This window comes from Eretmochelys imbricata, chromosome 7 (genome assembly GCF_965152235.1).
Source record: "Eretmochelys imbricata isolate rEreImb1 chromosome 7, rEreImb1.hap1, whole genome shotgun sequence".
NCBI lineage: Eukaryota > Metazoa > Chordata > Testudines > Cheloniidae > Eretmochelys > Eretmochelys imbricata.
Window position 1 is genome coordinate 91,618,068 of NC_135578.1, and position 17,859 is coordinate 91,635,926.

Sequence of the window (17,859 nt, forward strand, 5' to 3'; positions counted from 1 at the left end):
GAAGGAAGCTATGTCTTCAGATTTCTCAGGCTACACTGGTCACAACTAGGCTGAATTATTCATGGAAATTCTACAAGGACTGTCTTGCTTGCTTCCACCCCAGTTTTGAGTTTTGAGACCTTATACTGGCAAATAGACCTAACCAGGTCCAGTTTAGAAGGCCCAATAAGGCTTTATTTGTGGGTATTAGGTGTGGTGGTGGTGTGAGCTTTTTGTCATCCCCTTTGCAGAGTATAGATTCAGCCCCTAACAGTATGTCTATACTGCAATTAAAATCCCATGGGTAGTCCATATCAGCTGACGCAGGCTAAGAGTCAGTTTCACTGCAGTGTAAATGTTTGTGCTTGGGCTGGAACTATGGCTCTAGGTCCCTGCGAGGTAGGAGGGTCTGCCCAAATGTCTACATTGCAGTTAAATAGCCTCTTAGCCCAAGCCCTCTGAGCCTAAGTTGGCTGGCCTGTGCCAGCTGCAGGTATCTCATTGCAGTGTAGACTTACCCTAAAAAGTCAGTTAAACTGGTGTACATATCGCTTAGATACTTCCTATCTACTGAGATTCTAAACATGCATTTTATACAGGATCAGAAAGAAAGTCTTACAGCCATGTCTTAGTACATATCATTACACTGAGGACTATATAACCTCAAGAATACAAGGTTGCATAAATTAAACAAAAAACAAAATTTGATCTAACCTTCGATGTTTGTTTATTTATTTATTTGTCACAGTTCAGCATTACTTTGAGAGCTGTCTCTGGCTAATTTTATTGTATTTTTTTTCCATGTTTTTAGTTAACAAAAGTTACCATCTTAATATTGCTTGAAGTTCCCTTGTGGTGATTTCAGGTACAAACATTGTTGCGTTTATCAATATGGTTTTCATTATTTTGTAGACTCAAAGTACTGATCAATGGCTTTTTTTCGGTAAGATTGATTCCATTGATCGCAAAGTGTTGTCAAGTGTAATTGTATTTCTGCTTTAGCATGCCCTCATGGCAGTCTAAATGACAGTAGTATTCTAGTGCTAATCAAGATATATGTATTAAATAATATGTGGCCCATTAAAGATGAAATCTTGTTGTTTCCTCTCAAGATCTGCAGTGGATTCAGATTTCTGATTCAAAAGAAGCTTTTAAACTTCTGAAGCTCGGGTTGAAGCACCAGAGTATTGCTTGCACAAAACTGAATACTTACTCCAGTAGAAGGTGAGAGAACCGTTATTGGTATTGTTCAATATAGGGTAGTAGAACACAAAAACCACGCTGGCCACTTTTTAAAATCTCTGTGGCGCTTGTGTTGTGGGGAGAGTCCAGACTTTTAGGTTCTGGATTTGACCTACTTTAATGGTGAACAAAAACTGCAATTTTTGCTCAGATCTTGAAATAAGATTGACCTACATAAGAATTAAACACCTTTTGCTGAAATGCCTTCCTTGAAGGTAAGACATTTAGCTGTTAAGTTTGTTTGCCTTTATATTCCAGTCTCATTTGGGGTTTGAAAAGTCCTCAGGCTTCTAATAATCAAGAGAGTGTTGGGTATGGGGATAGTCTACTACTTCGCCTGTTTGAGCAATTAAAAAAAGACATTTTGGTCTCAAGCGTATATTCTCATAAACACACATTCAGGATGTTAAGGTAAATTTTCATGTCAAAGTATATCTTCAATCATGAATCTCTCCTCACACAGGCATTATGGAGACTAACGTATTTTGAATTTTAGTAGTGTTGAAATTAGACCAGTTTTTAAAAACTTGTATTCATATCTTTTAGTCACAGCATATTCACTGTTAAAATGTTAAAGATTGAAGATTCTGAAGCACCTAATGTAACACGAGTCAGTGAGTAAGTGATTGTGTTTATTTCAAAGCTAACACTAATTTTGCTGACTTCAAAACACCTGAAAAGCAAAATAACTATTAATCTGTATTTTCAGATTGGTGCTCTGTGATCTTGCTGGCTCAGAAAGATGTACCAAGACGCGCAATGAAGGTGATAGATTGAAAGAGAGTGGAAATATTAACACTTCTCTACTGATTCTAGGCAAATGCATCAATGCACTTAAGAACAGTCAACAGTCAAAGTAGGTGCTACTATAACTGTTAAATTTTTGTGTCTTTATAGAATAGCTAAAGGTACCTTTCTACAGCATGTAGCACAAATGTTAACTGTAGTTGTGGTAGAAAAAGCAGTTTGATAAATTTCCTAGACTCTTCAGCCCAAATGTGCAAAATTTCTGGGAAGTCTGATAAACACACTGAGTAGTTTTTGGAAAATGCACCAGTTAATACACTTTTCAGACATTTTGCTGTTCATTCTGATTATTCAAATTCCTACATATTTTGAAACTTGTTTAGTCTTCCATGACAAGTGACTGATTTATTTGTAAACCAAGCTTTGGGGCAGGAAACCCCTGCATTCTCCCCCAGCTGTACACTTGTCTGTAAAGCATGCATCATCTGCTGGTGCTTGGATATTGGATGTCAGGACCAGCATTAAGGTACAGACCAGGCTTGTGAAGCACCAGAGGTTCTCAGCAGGGAAGGTGGATTTGGGGGAGGACTGCATCTAGCAGTAAGTCAAATTCTAAGTATAGAAAGGAGTTTTCAAACTTGGGACAGTGCAGAGAGCAGCTGTCCTTGATCAACTGTGGCTATAATTAATGGATATCTCTGGACACCATATCACATCGCAATGGTTTTACCTCAATCCATTACTCTTTTTCTAAAGGGCTAGCATAAAGCCTGTGTACCACTTAAGTGCCTCATACGCCCTCAAACTAGGGAGTAAGTGGTGCATAGGCCTCATGCTGGGTCTGCACAGGGTGACATTAAACTAGGAAGACACCATCAATTAGAAATTTAGCAAATTTTTTAAAAATGCCAGACAAAGCTTTAGATGATACACCTACTCCTCAGCATCCTGCACTCTTGTGATTCTATAATCTCACTCTTCTTTCTCTGCACGCTAACCCCCATTACTGTGTGAGATCCACACAACCATACTACACAGGAGAAACAATGAAACTAAATACAAAGTGCTGTCAAGAACATGTAGCCAACCAAGTGTCTTTCTCTAATTTTACAGTAATGTGAGAGCTACTAAAAATACCTGTATGAGTAGTACCTTTAGCAGTGTGATTGTTTACTATCATTCTAACAATTTTTTAATGCTTAAATTTCGAAGACCTAATGTGGTCTGTTTTTATATGGTTAAAGAATCCAGGAATTGCAGATTGAAATGTTATGACTGAGGCTCTTTTTCCCTACTGAACTAGAATGTATCTAACTCTGGTATTTATTTTTTTTAGGCTGCAGCTGCACATACCATTTCGGGAAAGTAAACTAACTCACTTCCTTCAAGGCTTTTTCAGTGGAAAAGGGAAGGTATATATGATAGTAAACATCAGTCAGTGTGCTGCTGCATATGACGAAACCCTCAATGTGCTAAAGTTCTCCGCAATTGCCCAAAAAGTAAGTGCACTATAACTTTGAAGATTTTTAAAATAAAACTACAAAGTTACATTATGGAGATAATTTAGCAGTTCCATATCTGTACAATTTAGACTTGCATGTAAAGTCTCTAAAATCCCTATCATACTTCAGGTTTCAGAGTAACAGCCGTGTTAGTCTGTATTCGCAAAAAGAAAAGGAGTACTTGTGGCACCTTAGAGACTACCAATTTATTTGCGCATAACCTTTCGTGCATCCAATGAAGTGAGCTGTAGCTCACGAAAGCTTATGCTCAAATAAATTGGCTAGTCTCTAAAGTGCCACAAGTACTCCGTATCATACTTCAGTGATTTTTGAATTTTGTCTCTAAATTTGTCTCCTCATGATCAAATTAAATGTTCTATAATCTTTCCTGGTTGAAATACTTCATAGTTTTGGGAAGGAAACATTTAAAAAATGAGTCTTTACAAAAAGCTGTTGTGATTATAATGCTCTCTTGGGCTCTGCCAGCTAGAAAACCATAATCCCTAGAAATTCCAAACTTCACACATATGGCTCATTTTACCTCTGACCTGCTACAGATATTTTTAAACATTCATATATTTAATGCAAGCGTCTCACCCTGTTCTCTTATTGATTATAAGCTATTTGTTCTCAGCGAGCATGTGGTGAGAAGTACATCAGTTTTGTTTTGTTTTTTTTTCTCCTCCTCCTTTAATTCCTCCAATCTCTGGGGGGAGTTGCTTACTCTCCAGCACTAACTGCAGTCTGAATCTGCAAAAGGGACAAGCTGCCTTTAGCTCCTGAGACAGTCTTCCACAGTTCTTGCCAAAATAATGTATCGGCAGTTCTTCTATGTCAAAGGAATTAGCAACCCCATTCCTGAGGTGGTTTCGTCCCTCTAGCTAATTTCCAGTGCTTCATTCCAGGAGAGTTCAGGGTCTCAAAACAGTGCAATTTCTGCATGACTCCTGCTCTTCTCTGCACTTCAAAAGTACTCCTGTTTTGTAGCGTGGCAGAAAATTTCAGGTGCAGTAACTGCAAGTGGGCATTGCCAACAGAATGAAGTACAGCCCCCAGTTGCATGCTAAGTGATAGCCATGGCTGCAGGCTACCTCCATAAGTGCTTAGTATTCTCTAAACCAGTGCCTAACAAATAATTGACAACCTCTTTCCCTCAACAGATTTGTGTTCTAGACACTTCTAATGCTCCCCAACAGCAGCCATTTGTCCAGAAGTCTGCAAGAGAAGTGTCTCTCATAAATAATGCTGACACTAAAATGCAGGGAGCAAGAAAAAGAGCCACTATACTTTGGGACAGGAGCCTGGAAGATGTGATAGAAGATGATGATGATGATGATTTAACTGTGGATAACAATGAGACACATGAGGAGCATGATATGGCAAAAGAGATGCCAAATGAGGAGGAGGAGGAGGAACATGACATGGCAAAAGAGATGCCAAATGAGGAGGAGGAAAATAAAGTAATTATTGGAAAAGAAGTATATCAGGTATGTACCTGGGATGCTTTAGGAGTCAATACAATATAACTTTTGATGGGTACGGTTCATCCTTCCGATAATGTATTTGTGGGGGACTGAAGCATGCTGCCTGTTGCGGAAAGATGTGTAAAAATGGCTTTTTAAGTTCGGATTTGGTCATGATTTAGTTTGGTTGCACCCATTACTGAAAGTCAATGTAAATAGACCTCTTCTCAATGTACCATATGTAAAGCATGGCCAAGCTGTGGACTTCAGTAATACAAAAAATCCTTTATGCCTATATTCTATGCATGCAAGATCTCTGGCAGCAAACTTTCTTCTATGCTTCAGCATGCTTATCAATTTAATGTGGGACAGAACTAGATTTGGAAACTGCTCTTGCTTTGGGTTGTATTCTGCTGTGCTATATTCTCCAACTAATGCTCCTTGAGAAACAATGTCCATTTTAGAAATATACTGTTTAAAACTGTAGATTTTAACCTTGTTTTGAACAGATAAATAATTCCAATCTTTCTTAGAAAAACTTTTTCTAACAGTTGATATAATTCATTGTAATGTTCTTTGGATTCTTGAACATGCTTGTTCTGTGTGCATATGTATACAATATTGATGGTTTGCATTGGTACAGCAATTTACCAACATGTAATCTATCTACCAGTCCTCCTGGTTTTTTTTGATAATGGTAGCAGAATTGGACACAACGGTTGCTCACATTTCAAAAAAAAAAAAAAAAAAATATGAACCAATATTGTCATCTTTTGAAGAACCTTTTATTCTTGGAGCAGTGATTACAAAATCTTTCTGTAAACATTCCTTTATAAAAACATTAAAAGGCTATTTGTGATCATTGTAGAGACTACTAAATATAATAGAACACTTGAAAAGCAAGCTGATCAATGAGAGAAAAGATAAGTTACTCCTGGAATTAAAAATTCGTGAAGAAGTCACACAAGAATTTACTCAGTATTTTGCTCAACGGGAAACAGATTTCAGGTAAGTTAACTGTTGCTTAGGTTTCTTTATAGTCTTCTAGTTGTAGGTAGTTTACACTGTTGTGGAACTCAGTCTTTTAACCTTAACCTGTAGATGGTAAATATTTGTATCTTTTACAGTTGTAGGTAAAATGAAATAATAATGTAAAAGCCAAATACTTAGTGTTGGAAGTTTAATATACCTGCCCCTCCCCCCCCACCTCCACCCTGTGAGACACTTATTCCAGTGTCTAATATAAGTGACTCTTTAGCTTAAACCCCTTCTCAAACATGTCAAACTGAAAAAGTTACTCCTTTTAACTGGAGTAAATGCTTATACAAGCATAGCCCACTGTGTATCTGTTCATAGTCATACCTCTACTTATAACAAACTTTCCTGTATATACAAGGCTTCATTTAAAACAAAAAAAACAAAAAAACTAAACAGCCTTCTGTTTCACGAGGTCAATTTTGTTTGCTTTTTCACTATACCGAATGGATGGATTTGGTCAAATTTAAGTTGAGTTCTTCTCCCCCTCACCTCCCTTAGAAATTACATTGGTTAAGATTCTTTGTAAAAAAAAAAAGAAGACTTACAAATTCTTTTTGACTGCTCTGATCTTTCCCCTCAGTTTTCTTACTCTGAAGTCCTTTTACCTTCCAAAGCTAGTTCAAACCCCATACCCAAGTTGTGTCATTAACCACTTACCGTGAAAGCAACATGTATTGTATATAAACTTCACATTAAACAAAAATAAAAAACCCAGAGTTCTGTATTGACTGACTTAAATCACTGAAAGATGAGAACACTGAAAGACAAATGACAATTCTGAAGTCCCAACATCTCTCAAGCTACCAAGGCAAAAAATCAATGCCCTCTTGTTGGGAAGATGATGCATATGTTTTCAGTGGCTTTAGCCATAAAGTTCTAGCTACAGTTGCCTGTTGCACTGTCTCCTAAAATTACAGGAAGAAAACCTGTTGCAAATGTACTCTAGTTGATGACGGTCCAATATAAATGCTTTCCAGAACAATAAAATGTTTCAATTCTAGAAGTCTTGAACTAAGTAATAAGACTTTGACATGATTTGGGATAGACTTTGGACATCTGTAAATTCCAATCCCTGTATCAACTGCAGATATGTTCCGTGCAAGAGGAGGACATAGGAGCGCACTACCATGCTATAAGTAGTTTTGGTATGTGAGGCTCAAAAGCTGCTTGAATGGAAATCCTGATGAAACATATACACAAACTTAGTGTACAGCTTACCTTTAGTAAGATGCACAATTCAGACAACCTTGTGAAATCCTTGATCTGTAGAAATATTTTTCATAATTTTTAGTTACTGAACTCTTTCTGAAGACAAGGCTAATATACACTCATGAAGTTTGTTAGAAAGAGCAGCTGTAACTTAAAATTTAACTCAGTTCACAAAATGAACAAGCATGGGAGAATACCCAGGTTCTAACAGTTGGTGTCAGAGACGCACTATTATTCTTTTGTTCATTTAAAAAAAAAAAAAAGTAATTTCTAGAGTTAGAACTCTTTGAATACAGGCAATGTCTTTCTCATGAACGAGAGTTGCTGGAAAAAGCTTCTGAACAACGCTTGGAAATCTACAAGGATTTGGTAAATGAATGTGCCAAAAACTTGGATGAAGAACAGGAGATAAAGGATTCCCATTGTAATGAAAGAGCTGCAATGCTGGTAATTTCCCCCCTACATATTGTTGAAGAATCTGGCTTTGTACTATTACCTAACCTACCGTTAAGGGATGAGCACTTCTCATGGTTGGGTATTAATGTAAACTGACTCCAGATGCCAAGGAATTGATGTAGTGTGACATCAAGAATCCTTGTCCCAAGAAGGGTAGACCTTATTTCTTATTAAATTAGATGTCATTACCTTTTAGCTTGTCATTAAAGAACTCTCAGGATCTATTTTGGGCATTTTTCAAGGGATGAAAATTTTAGATATGTGTACTATAAGATGACAAGTAAGTAGTTCAGGTTCTCAAATTTGGGCTTTGTGCACTAAAAAGATGGATGCACTTACAGTAGAATCTAATATAAATTTAACTTTGTTTAACTTCAGTGATGTATCTATTACAGGTGACTTTAGGCTCCTATAAACATATTCAGTGAGAGGAGCCTAAACATCTTTTCAAAAAGGAGTTGTGTGCACATCTCAAGCAATGGGAGTAGCATATACATCTAAGGCATAATTAGGCCCTGGTGCTTGTTTTTGGCACAAGACAGGATATTGCAGCTTTGTCATCCTATTTTAACCTCTGCTTCCCCTTGTTCTTCATCTTAATTTTAAAAAAGCTGCGTCTTTAACTCTTCTATTTTACCTTTACAAAAATATATTTCCAGACTCTAGTTAATAACAATTCAGAAATTGACACAGACTGTTTACTTGATGTGTGTTTATACTCCACATTCTCCCAACTCAAGATATAATACTTTGTGGTTTGTGGGCAAAATTTTGCTGTTACTTGGGTTTATATCCATATAATAGAGAAAATTTTACCCTTGTTTGTAAGTGCTGTAAAAAAAGAGAGAGGCAGATGATATCCCCAAAGTGCAAGATGGCATCAGTCAGGATTAAAAACTGGGAATTGCTAGGTTTTATCCTTCCCTTTCTTGGACAAATTCATTAAGTTGTTCAACTGTCCATAGAAAAGATGTCTATACTAAGATTTGTCTAAGAGAATTTAGAATTCTCTTATAGCTGATACAAGCTATTTTAGCAATTTAGGCCATTGCTAAATAACCATAAAGCACTTTTCACTTCCTTTCTAGGAAGGAGGCAATAATGTAGCTCCTGAGAACTGTATTGATCTTGAGGGCATTATTAATTTTCTGCAAGATGATGTCACTGATATTAAGAAGCAGGCAGAAGAAGCTCACAGGTATATTGTATCCCTAGAAGACCCACAGGAAGCTATTGCTTGGCTTGAACAAAAACTGGGAAAAGTTACTGTTGAGCTAAGTAAAACCAAAGAAGAGCTGACACAGAGAACTAAAGGTGAGTGGGGTAAAATAAGAGTGATTCTGAACTAATGCCGACTTAGAAAATGTGTTAAATTCTAATGAATATAGTGGACTGGATATCTTAACCTGCTTAAGTTTAATATTTACTACAAAGTATTTACCATCTGCTCATAATGTGATCTTTCTAGTTGATCAAATTGGATGTTACCTTTATTTTTATTTTATTTTAAGCTCAATTAAACCACCAATTTTATTTAAAAATTATAGAACAGTTCAGTTATTACTTAATTTGAAAAGACGCAGCCTTATTCAAGTTAAAATGTAATCTTCTAACTTTAGGATGATTTTTTTAATTGACTCTTATTGATTTTACATTTTTAAGAGCATGCACAGCATATATTCTAATAACTGAAATTACTGTATTTTACAGGTAACCTTTCACTGAAGTTTGATCTCACAAGAGAACTAGTGCCTTGCAATATAACTATAGTAGAATTCTCAAAGTATGAATCCAGTTGCATAGACTTTTACTCCAGAAAATCTAGTGGGTTTTAAATTTATCACATTGAGGTTTTTTTCAACTTGTCATTTAAAGTAATTACTTGACCACAATATATTTGAGGGGATTTTTGTCTTCTCTGAAATGGGCTCTAATTTTAGTCTGAATGTGAAAAAATTTTCACCCCCTTCCCCAACTCCCCCCCCCCCCCCCAAAAAAAAAAAAAAAAAAGGCAGCTTAAGTACATGCCTGCTGTTGGGGAAACAAAACTGTCTAAAGTTTTAGAGGAAAAATGGTAATGGGTGGAGTGACTGGCTAGTGGGTGGAATCAACTCACTGAATGCTGAAGACATGGAGTTTATAAACTATTAGGGGGGAATTGATTTGCTAAATTCTAGAAACTTCTGGAATGTATGTAGGGCATATATTAACGATAAATCTAGTTAGCTTATCTTTCAGTTCTTAGTGTGAATTCACTACTTTCTCATTCTAACTAGTAAATATGAAAGCTGTTGATTATATGCTGGAAACAATGATTAATATTTAATGATTACTAGATATCAGTGTGTGAACTACTAATTCAACATGCCTAAAGTTGAAAGTGATTGGAAACACGTGATTACGTAGCCATAAACAATGCAAATACTATTCTTCAAAATAAAACATTTGAAACAAATACCTGTCAGCAAGTATGTCTGTAACAATACAGACAACAAAAAAAATTTCAGGAAATGTTTTTGACAAATAGGTTCCTTACTAGGCATATTAATACAGAACTCATGAGTAATAATTCAGTTAAACTATAATACAGAACCATATTTCCCGCACCCCTCAGAAGCAGTGCAAAGGCTTGATGGAGTCAGGGTTAATGGAGGAGCTGAGGGAGAGAGAAGTAAATTGATGGGAAGGAGTCTGGGTGCTAACTTGAAAGGTTGTTGAGTATGGGTGGGAAAAGTATGGAACAGATTTTTTTTTGAGGGGGCGGGAGGGATTGTTAGGGAACATTTTCATGCAGACCCTGGCTGACCCCTAGTCTGTCCCATTCAGTCAGGCACATCTGCCCTGTCCCCATGTGTTCCTGCACCCTCATGTGTCCTTGCACTCCCTGTCGAAGTGTCCCTCCACTCTCACCCCTGCCCCTATGTAGCTCTGCACCCCTTCCCATTAACATGTAGTCCTATACCTCGCTCCCCCCATATGGCCCTGTGCCTTCACTCCCATTCAGCTCCTGCCCCAGTCTGTCCTCTCCCACTAGCCCTTATGAGCCCCTGTCTGACCCCCAGCACCCCACGCTGTCTGTCTCCCCATAGCTCCTGCCCTGGCCCATTACGAAGAAGGCAAGCTCTTCCTCTTCCCTCGCTGGCTAGGAGCTGCTGTTTTTTTCTATCGCCACAGCTCCCTCTGATGGGCAAAAGGCAGAACTGCAGCAACACTTCAGCAGAAGGGTTTTTTCTGTGCAAAAAATTTAGTGCGCAGCTCATTAATTATGCATGCGCAGTAGCGCAGAATTCCCCCCAGAGTATAATGGCTACAAGCATACCGCAAAAAGAACTAAGTAGATTGCACCCTATTAATTCTGTGTCTGAAAAGAAAATCATAGAATATTGTGTCCAAGTTGCTGAAGATGCTATCCATGATACAGAGGAAGTACTTAGTACTCTGCCACTTGCTCAGACGACTAAAATTAAAACTCAGAGGAGGTGCAATCCTCCTAAACTGATGACCGATGCTAGTTCAGCACCATATCTAAAACTTGCTAATGTAACACTTGGCACAGTCCTAAAGCATCTTGTGGAGCTTCAGTTTTTTCTTTTTGCAACAATCAGTTTCTTGGTTGGTTGGCTGGAGGTTGTGTTTACATATGAATGCCCCGTCCAGGATGCTACCTGATGTACTGAGGTTTCACTGAGCCTGGCTGCTCCACTAGCCTGGGCTCCCTCTCCCTGTTTTGCTGAATCAGGCTCTCCGGCCTCGAGCAGTGCGTGTGCGCGCGCGCGCACACACACACACACACACACACACACACACACACACAGAGGTAGGGATGCACCAGCTGTAGAATTGTAAACCCTGACATGACGCACCTTCCCACTAACACTCAGAACCTTCAGGAGGACTTTCTACATTTACCTCCAACTACTGTAAATTCTAAATCTTGCAATGAGCATCAAGAGGACTCTATCAGCGTAGAATAGCATTTTTTTCCAAATAGGCTCACTCTGCAGAGGTACTAAACGTTAAAAACCAAAAAGGCTATATTGTAAACTTAATTAAAAAAAATGGAATCACACTAAGGAGGGAGGAGATTGGAGAAGTTTTATAAAAACCTTTCCGTTGTTTAGTCAACCTGATCAATCAAGATAGAAAAGCTGAGCTGTGAGGAAGAGGGTGAAAAGACTTTGGTTTTAATATTGAGGTGGTTCTTTCTCTTACAACATTTTAAAATTGTGGATTCAGATATCTGCCCTAAAATCTCTGCTTGTGAAGGAGCTTGTGTTCCTGTTGGTTGCATCAAAATAGAGGAAATATGTGAAAATTTGTAACTTTGTCCTTAAAAAGAGGTGTGGGGAGGGGGTAACAAACCTCCATTCCTGTCTAGCTTGCACCAGCATTAGTCATGTATTTGCAGCACACCTGGAATGATTGAAACTTTCCTAACAGGTTAGAGGCTGGAAAAACAAATAAGCGAGCAAATCAGTATCTCAGGACACACATGAGTAGTGGGCTTATCGAAGCTGACTCCAGACTCTATTATTGTGACCTATTTTCGGAACTGAAAGGGGTGGGTGGGTGGGTGGGTGTGTGTGTGTGTGTGTGAGAGAGAGAGACATACATCTGGATTTCCTTCACTTACCCACTTGTGGGCTTGGTGGCCTTTTTCTTGGCGGAGGGGTAGCTTTCCTATATTGGGAGTGGAAAAAATCACAGTCCTCGTTTAATGTATTAAGGTCTCTAATATTAAAGTTATTGTTCTGAGCAGGACTCGAGCAGACTTACAGGAAGAAGCCACCCATTTGCTTAAAGTGCAATTATTTGGATCATTTTGGTTAAAATATATGCATTTATTTTTCCAAACTATTTAAATTACTCCTTTGAAAATCAAAAAATATTTTCGACTGCTAAATCAAACTGGGGGGAATAGTTTCGATGTATCTCAAATATTGGCAAATGACTAAAACCTTATTATAGAAAGACTTCGCCAATTTACTGAATGAACTACTAGTTTGCAATCTATGTAATGCAAACCAGTATCTCTATTTGATTACAGAGATTGAAATGCAAGTGATTAAATTAAGTGAATCTGCTCAACAACTTGAAGAAGCTACTGAGGTAACTCTTAAAGAGAAATAAATTCACTGAAACTTATATCTGCCTTAATTATTCATACAAAATTACAATAGCTTAATGTCTAATTTCATAGTGTGCTTAACTGAATAGACCTAGCACTATTATGGTTTGTTTTTCATTGTGTGTTTGAGTGCAAATGATTTGGAGTCATGTTATAATTAGGGCTTTCAAGAGATTAAAAAATTTAATCACAATTAATTGCATTGTTAGACAGTAATATAATCCTATTTATGAAAACATCCAAAAATATTTATTACATTTTCAAATATATTGATTTCAATTGCAACACAATACAAAGTGTACAGTGCTCACTTTATATTTTGGATTACAAGTATTTGCACTGTGAAAAAATATATATATTTTTCAATTTCACTTAATACAAGTACTGTAATGCAATCTCTTTATCATGAAAGTTGAACTTACAAATGCAGAATTATGTACAAAAAAACCTGCATTCAGAAATAAAACAATTTAAAATTTTAGAGCCTACAGGACCACTCAGTCCTACCTCTTTGTTCAGCCAATCGCTCAAACTTTGTTTACATTTGTAGGAGATAATGCTGCCTGCTTCTTGTTTACAGTGTCACCTGAGAGTGAGAATAGGCGTTCTCATGGCACTGTTGTAGCTAGTGTTGCAAGATATTTATGTGCCAGATGCGCTAAAAATTCATTCTTCAACTACCATTCCAGGGGACATGCATCCACGCGGAAAACTGGTTCTGCTCGATAACCATCCAAAGCAGTGTGGATCAACGCATGTTCATTTTCATTATCTGAGTCAGATGCCACCAGCAGAAGGTTGATTTTCTTTTTTGGTGGTTCAGGTTCCGTAGTTTCCACAAAGGACTGTTGCTCTTTTGAGACTTCTGAAAGCATGCTCCACACCTTGTCCCTCTCAGATTTTTGTAAGGCAGTTCAGATTCTTAAACCTTGGGTTGAGTTCTGTAGCTATCTTTAGAAATTTCACATTGGTACCTTACTTGCGTTTTGTCAGCTCTGCAGTGGAAGTGTTCTTAAAATGAACAACATGTGCTGGGTCATCATCCGAGATTGCTATAACATGAAATATATGGGCAGAATGCGGGGAAAAACAGAGCCGGAGATCTACAATTCTCCCCCAAGGAGTTGTCACAAATTAATTAACACATTATATTTGTAACGAGCATCAGGAAGCATGACCTCTGGAATGGTGGCCAAAGCATGAAGGGGCATACGAAGGTTTAACGTATCTCACACGTAAATACCTTGCAATGCTGGCTACAAAAGTGCCATGCAAAAGCGTTCTTGTTTTCTGGTGACATTGTAAATAAGAAGGCGGTAGCATTATTTCCTTTAAATTTAAACAAACTTGTTTGTCTTAGCGATTGGCTGAACAAGAAGTTGGACTGAGTGAACTTGTAGGCTCTGATGTTTTACATTGTGTTGTTTTTGAGTGCAGTTATGTAACAAAAAATCTACATTTGTAAATTGCACTTTCACGACAAAGATTGCACTATGGTACTTGTTTGAGGTTAATTTAAAAATACTATTTTTACAGTGCAAATATTTTTAATAAAAATAATATATACTTTGATTTCAGTTAAAACACAAAATACAATATATATGAAAATGTAGAAGAACATCCAAAATGTTTAATAAATTTAAGTTGGTATTCTATTGTTTAACAGTGTGATTTAAAAACTGCAATTAATCATGATTAATTTTTGAGTTAATCATGTGAGTTAACTGTGATTAATCGACAGCCCGAGTTACAACGCGTTCCTGTTACCTAAAACCTAGTAAAAATGTAACTTTTCTCATCTCAAAGAAAATGACGACACAGAATAAGCGGATTCAAGAGCTAATAAACATTGTGGAGCAAAAAGATGATGTTATAAGTAGACTAAAGGACCTAATATCCCATTTAGAAACTACAGTAAAAGACTACGTAAGTTTTCAGCTCTTTATTTCTTAAAATGTACAAAACTTACTTTGATTTTTTTAATGCTCGTAATAACTGGTTAAAAGATGGGAAACAGGGTAGGAAAAAATGATCAGCCCTCAAAATGGAGAGTGGTAAATAGCGGTGTCCCCCAAGGATCTGTAGTGGGCCCAGCGCTATTCAACATATCCATAAAGTGTCTGGAGAAAGGAGGACAAACGGTGAGGTGGCAATGTTTGCAGACAACTTTTTTTTTTTTTTTTTTTTTTTTTTTACTCAAGATAGTTAACTCTTCACAGTCTGCTTTGGACTTACAAAACCTGGTGACTGGGCACCAAAATGGCAGATAAAATTCAGTGTTGATAAATGTAAAGTAATGCACGCTGGAAAACATAATCCTAACTACAAAATGATGGGATCTAAATTAGCTCTTACCACTCAGGAAAGAGATCTAGGAGTCACTGAGCGGATGTTTTCAATGTCCAGTGGCAGTCATAAAAGCTGACGGTCTTAGGTGCCATTAGGAAAGGGATAGATAAGACTGTAAATATCCTAATGCCACTATATAAATCTGTGAATACTGAGTGCAGTTCTGGTTGCCCAATCCTAAAAAAGATGTATTGGAAATGGAAAATGTACAAAGAAGGGCAACAAAAATGATGAGGGATATGGAAGAGCTTTCATATCAGGAGAGATTAAAAAGATTGGGTCTGTTCAATTTAGAAAAAAGACAAATAAGAGGGGATATGATAGAGGTCTATAAAATCACAAATGGTATGGAGAAAGTGAGTAGTGAAGTTATATACCCCTTCACATAACACACAAACCAAGCACCCAATGAAAGTAATAAGCAATAAGCTTAAAACAAAAGGAAGTATTTCTTCACACAACGTAGAGTCAACTTGTGGAACTTGTTACCAGGGGATGTTATGAAGGCCAAAAATATAACTGGCTTCAAAACAGAATTACGTAAGTTCATAGAGGATAGGTCCATCAACGGCTATTAGCCAAGATGGTCAAGGGAAAGGTCTGTGGAGTGGCCATTTTATTTGGGAGACTGAATCTATAGTTGAAGATGGAAAGAAGTTGTGGGCAGGAGGCTAGAGTTATGACATGAAAGTCAGAATAAATGGGAGACTGAAATGAAGAAATAAAGCCTGGGGGGGGGGGAGCAGTAGATTATTTAAAGGAGACTTTTTAGTGAGCAATTCAGAGGAGAAAGCACATAGCAGGAAATGAGTTGGAGACAGACAGAAAGCAGCAGCCCCCAACACCATCTCCGTGGTTCTTTTTCATTATGGTGTGGAGGAGAAGGAACAGTAATAGAGACATTGTTGCACTGTGAGCCAAGTTTCAGTGGGGGCATGAAGGTGGAGGAAGCAGGAGAAGAGATGTCAGAAATATTTGGAGACAAAGCAGGTATTCCAGAGCTATCCTGATCACCATCCAGTCATTCTTTTCTTCCCTGCCTTTGACATGGTTGACTGACTTAGTAGCGATGTACAATGGTTGTAACCACTGAAAACCTTTGGGATGGTATGGGCCTATAAGTACATTGGTGGTAGTGACTTAGTGTGTGCATCAAAGTCCAGTAAGTGTCAACCAGCCTGAAACAATCTTCTAGGGAAATACCATTTGCATGTAAAAATGATCTTATGTTTGCAGCTATGCATCCACTTTTTCTACAATAAATCCACACTGATTTATTCCATACAGTACATTAGGGGATGCAAATTAACATTGACTTATCTTATTCCTGTCTTTCAGTTTGTCAGTAGTGCAACCACTTTTGAGGGCTATACCTATACTCCAAAACTTCTTAGGATTACGCAAGATATGGCTCCTGTCATTTCCTCATTCTCCAATTAATTTTCCCAAAGCAAACTGTCCATACCATGCTTTCACACCTGGACAAATCTCCAGGTGTAGAACTACAAAAAATCCAAAAAGAACAAACCTTTAACTCTGTCCACCCGTCTTATTAAATAACATGGTAGTGCAGTGATTTTCAGACTTTTGTACTGGGGACCCCTTTAACATAGCAAGCCTCTGAGTGTGCCTGCTCACCCCCTTATAAATTAAAAACACTTTAATCTATTTTACACCATTCTAAATGCTGGAGGCAAAGCGGGGTTTGGGGTGGAGGCTGACAGCTTATGACCCCCCACATCATAACCTTGCAACCCTCGAGGGGTCCCAAACCCCAGTTTGAGAACCCCTGTGGTAGTGTGACGATGAAGTGCTATAACCACATGGCATTTTTCATAGATGTCTTGTGCTGTCTTATCTATCTGGCCAGCCTGGTCTTGTGCATGCAAAAACCTTAATCTTAATATTTTGGTCAAATTTATAGTCCATAGCAGAAATTAAAGCATTTGCCAACCTATCCTTTGGGCTTACTATTTATCATGGGCACTTCTAACCTAATTAGAAAGTACATCAAGTAGTGTTGATGGTAGGAAGAGTTAAGGCTGTTACTAAGAACTTTCACTTTTGAGAAGATGAGAAAAAGTATAAATTTTTTTTGGAAAAGTCACCCAAATGCTTTCTGTAGGTAGTAACAGTTTCTGTAGCTTTTGACATATATTACTGTTCTCTTGATGGAATACATAATCCCTCTGACTCATGCACATTATCTGTATTAGTGCTTTTTCTTTTCTTCCCCTTTGTGCTATGTTCTATACTCCAAAGCATTGTACACCTCTTTATTGCCCACAGAAAAAGCAATTTATAGCTGACTTTTTCTCCCCAACAAAAATCCTTGTAGGAAGATGTTATATGGCTATTTGTCTAATTTTTTTGTTTTCATATTCAGCTGAGATTTATTGCTTGTAACATGGTTGGCTGCTTGTTTTGTATAATGGCATGAGGTAACTAATTTTATTTAAATGTAGGACAACACTGTAACTACTATTAAAAGACACATTGCAAAGGAGAACAGCAATGGGAAAATAGAAGGCACTCAGTCTAGTGACAGTGTGAAGCATGTGCTGGATGTAGGAAGAAAACGCTGTTTTGAAAGTAAGCCTACCCAAGAGGAAGAGCCACCTACAAAGAAAGGTACCATTTCTACTGCAGCCGAACAGGGAGCCTTCCGAAAAAATCTGATTCCAATGCCAGAACAAAAGCAAAAACTCGTAATTCGTAAACTTTATCGTCTGAGGAGAAGAAAGTC

The 17,859-nt window shown here is 37.6% G+C and overlaps 1 protein-coding gene across 1 annotated transcript in view; it reads left to right on the top strand.

Moving 5' to 3' along the window:
- Window positions 1-17,859, top strand: part of KIF20B (kinesin family member 20B) — a 68,735-nt gene that overhangs the window by 14,058 nt on the left and 36,818 nt on the right. The window contains exons 8-18 of the mRNA XM_077822741.1: window positions 1,092-1,203; window positions 1,768-1,839; window positions 1,931-2,077; window positions 3,305-3,467; window positions 4,631-4,957; window positions 5,802-5,941; window positions 7,477-7,627; window positions 8,725-8,950; window positions 12,684-12,745; window positions 14,571-14,690; window positions 17,579-17,744. Coding sequence (XP_077678867.1) covers window positions 1,092-1,203; window positions 1,768-1,839; window positions 1,931-2,077; window positions 3,305-3,467; window positions 4,631-4,957; window positions 5,802-5,941; window positions 7,477-7,627; window positions 8,725-8,950; window positions 12,684-12,745; window positions 14,571-14,690; window positions 17,579-17,744 — 1,686 coding nt within the window. The remainder of the gene's footprint in view (window positions 1-1,091; window positions 1,204-1,767; window positions 1,840-1,930; window positions 2,078-3,304; window positions 3,468-4,630; window positions 4,958-5,801; window positions 5,942-7,476; window positions 7,628-8,724; window positions 8,951-12,683; window positions 12,746-14,570; window positions 14,691-17,578; window positions 17,745-17,859) is intronic.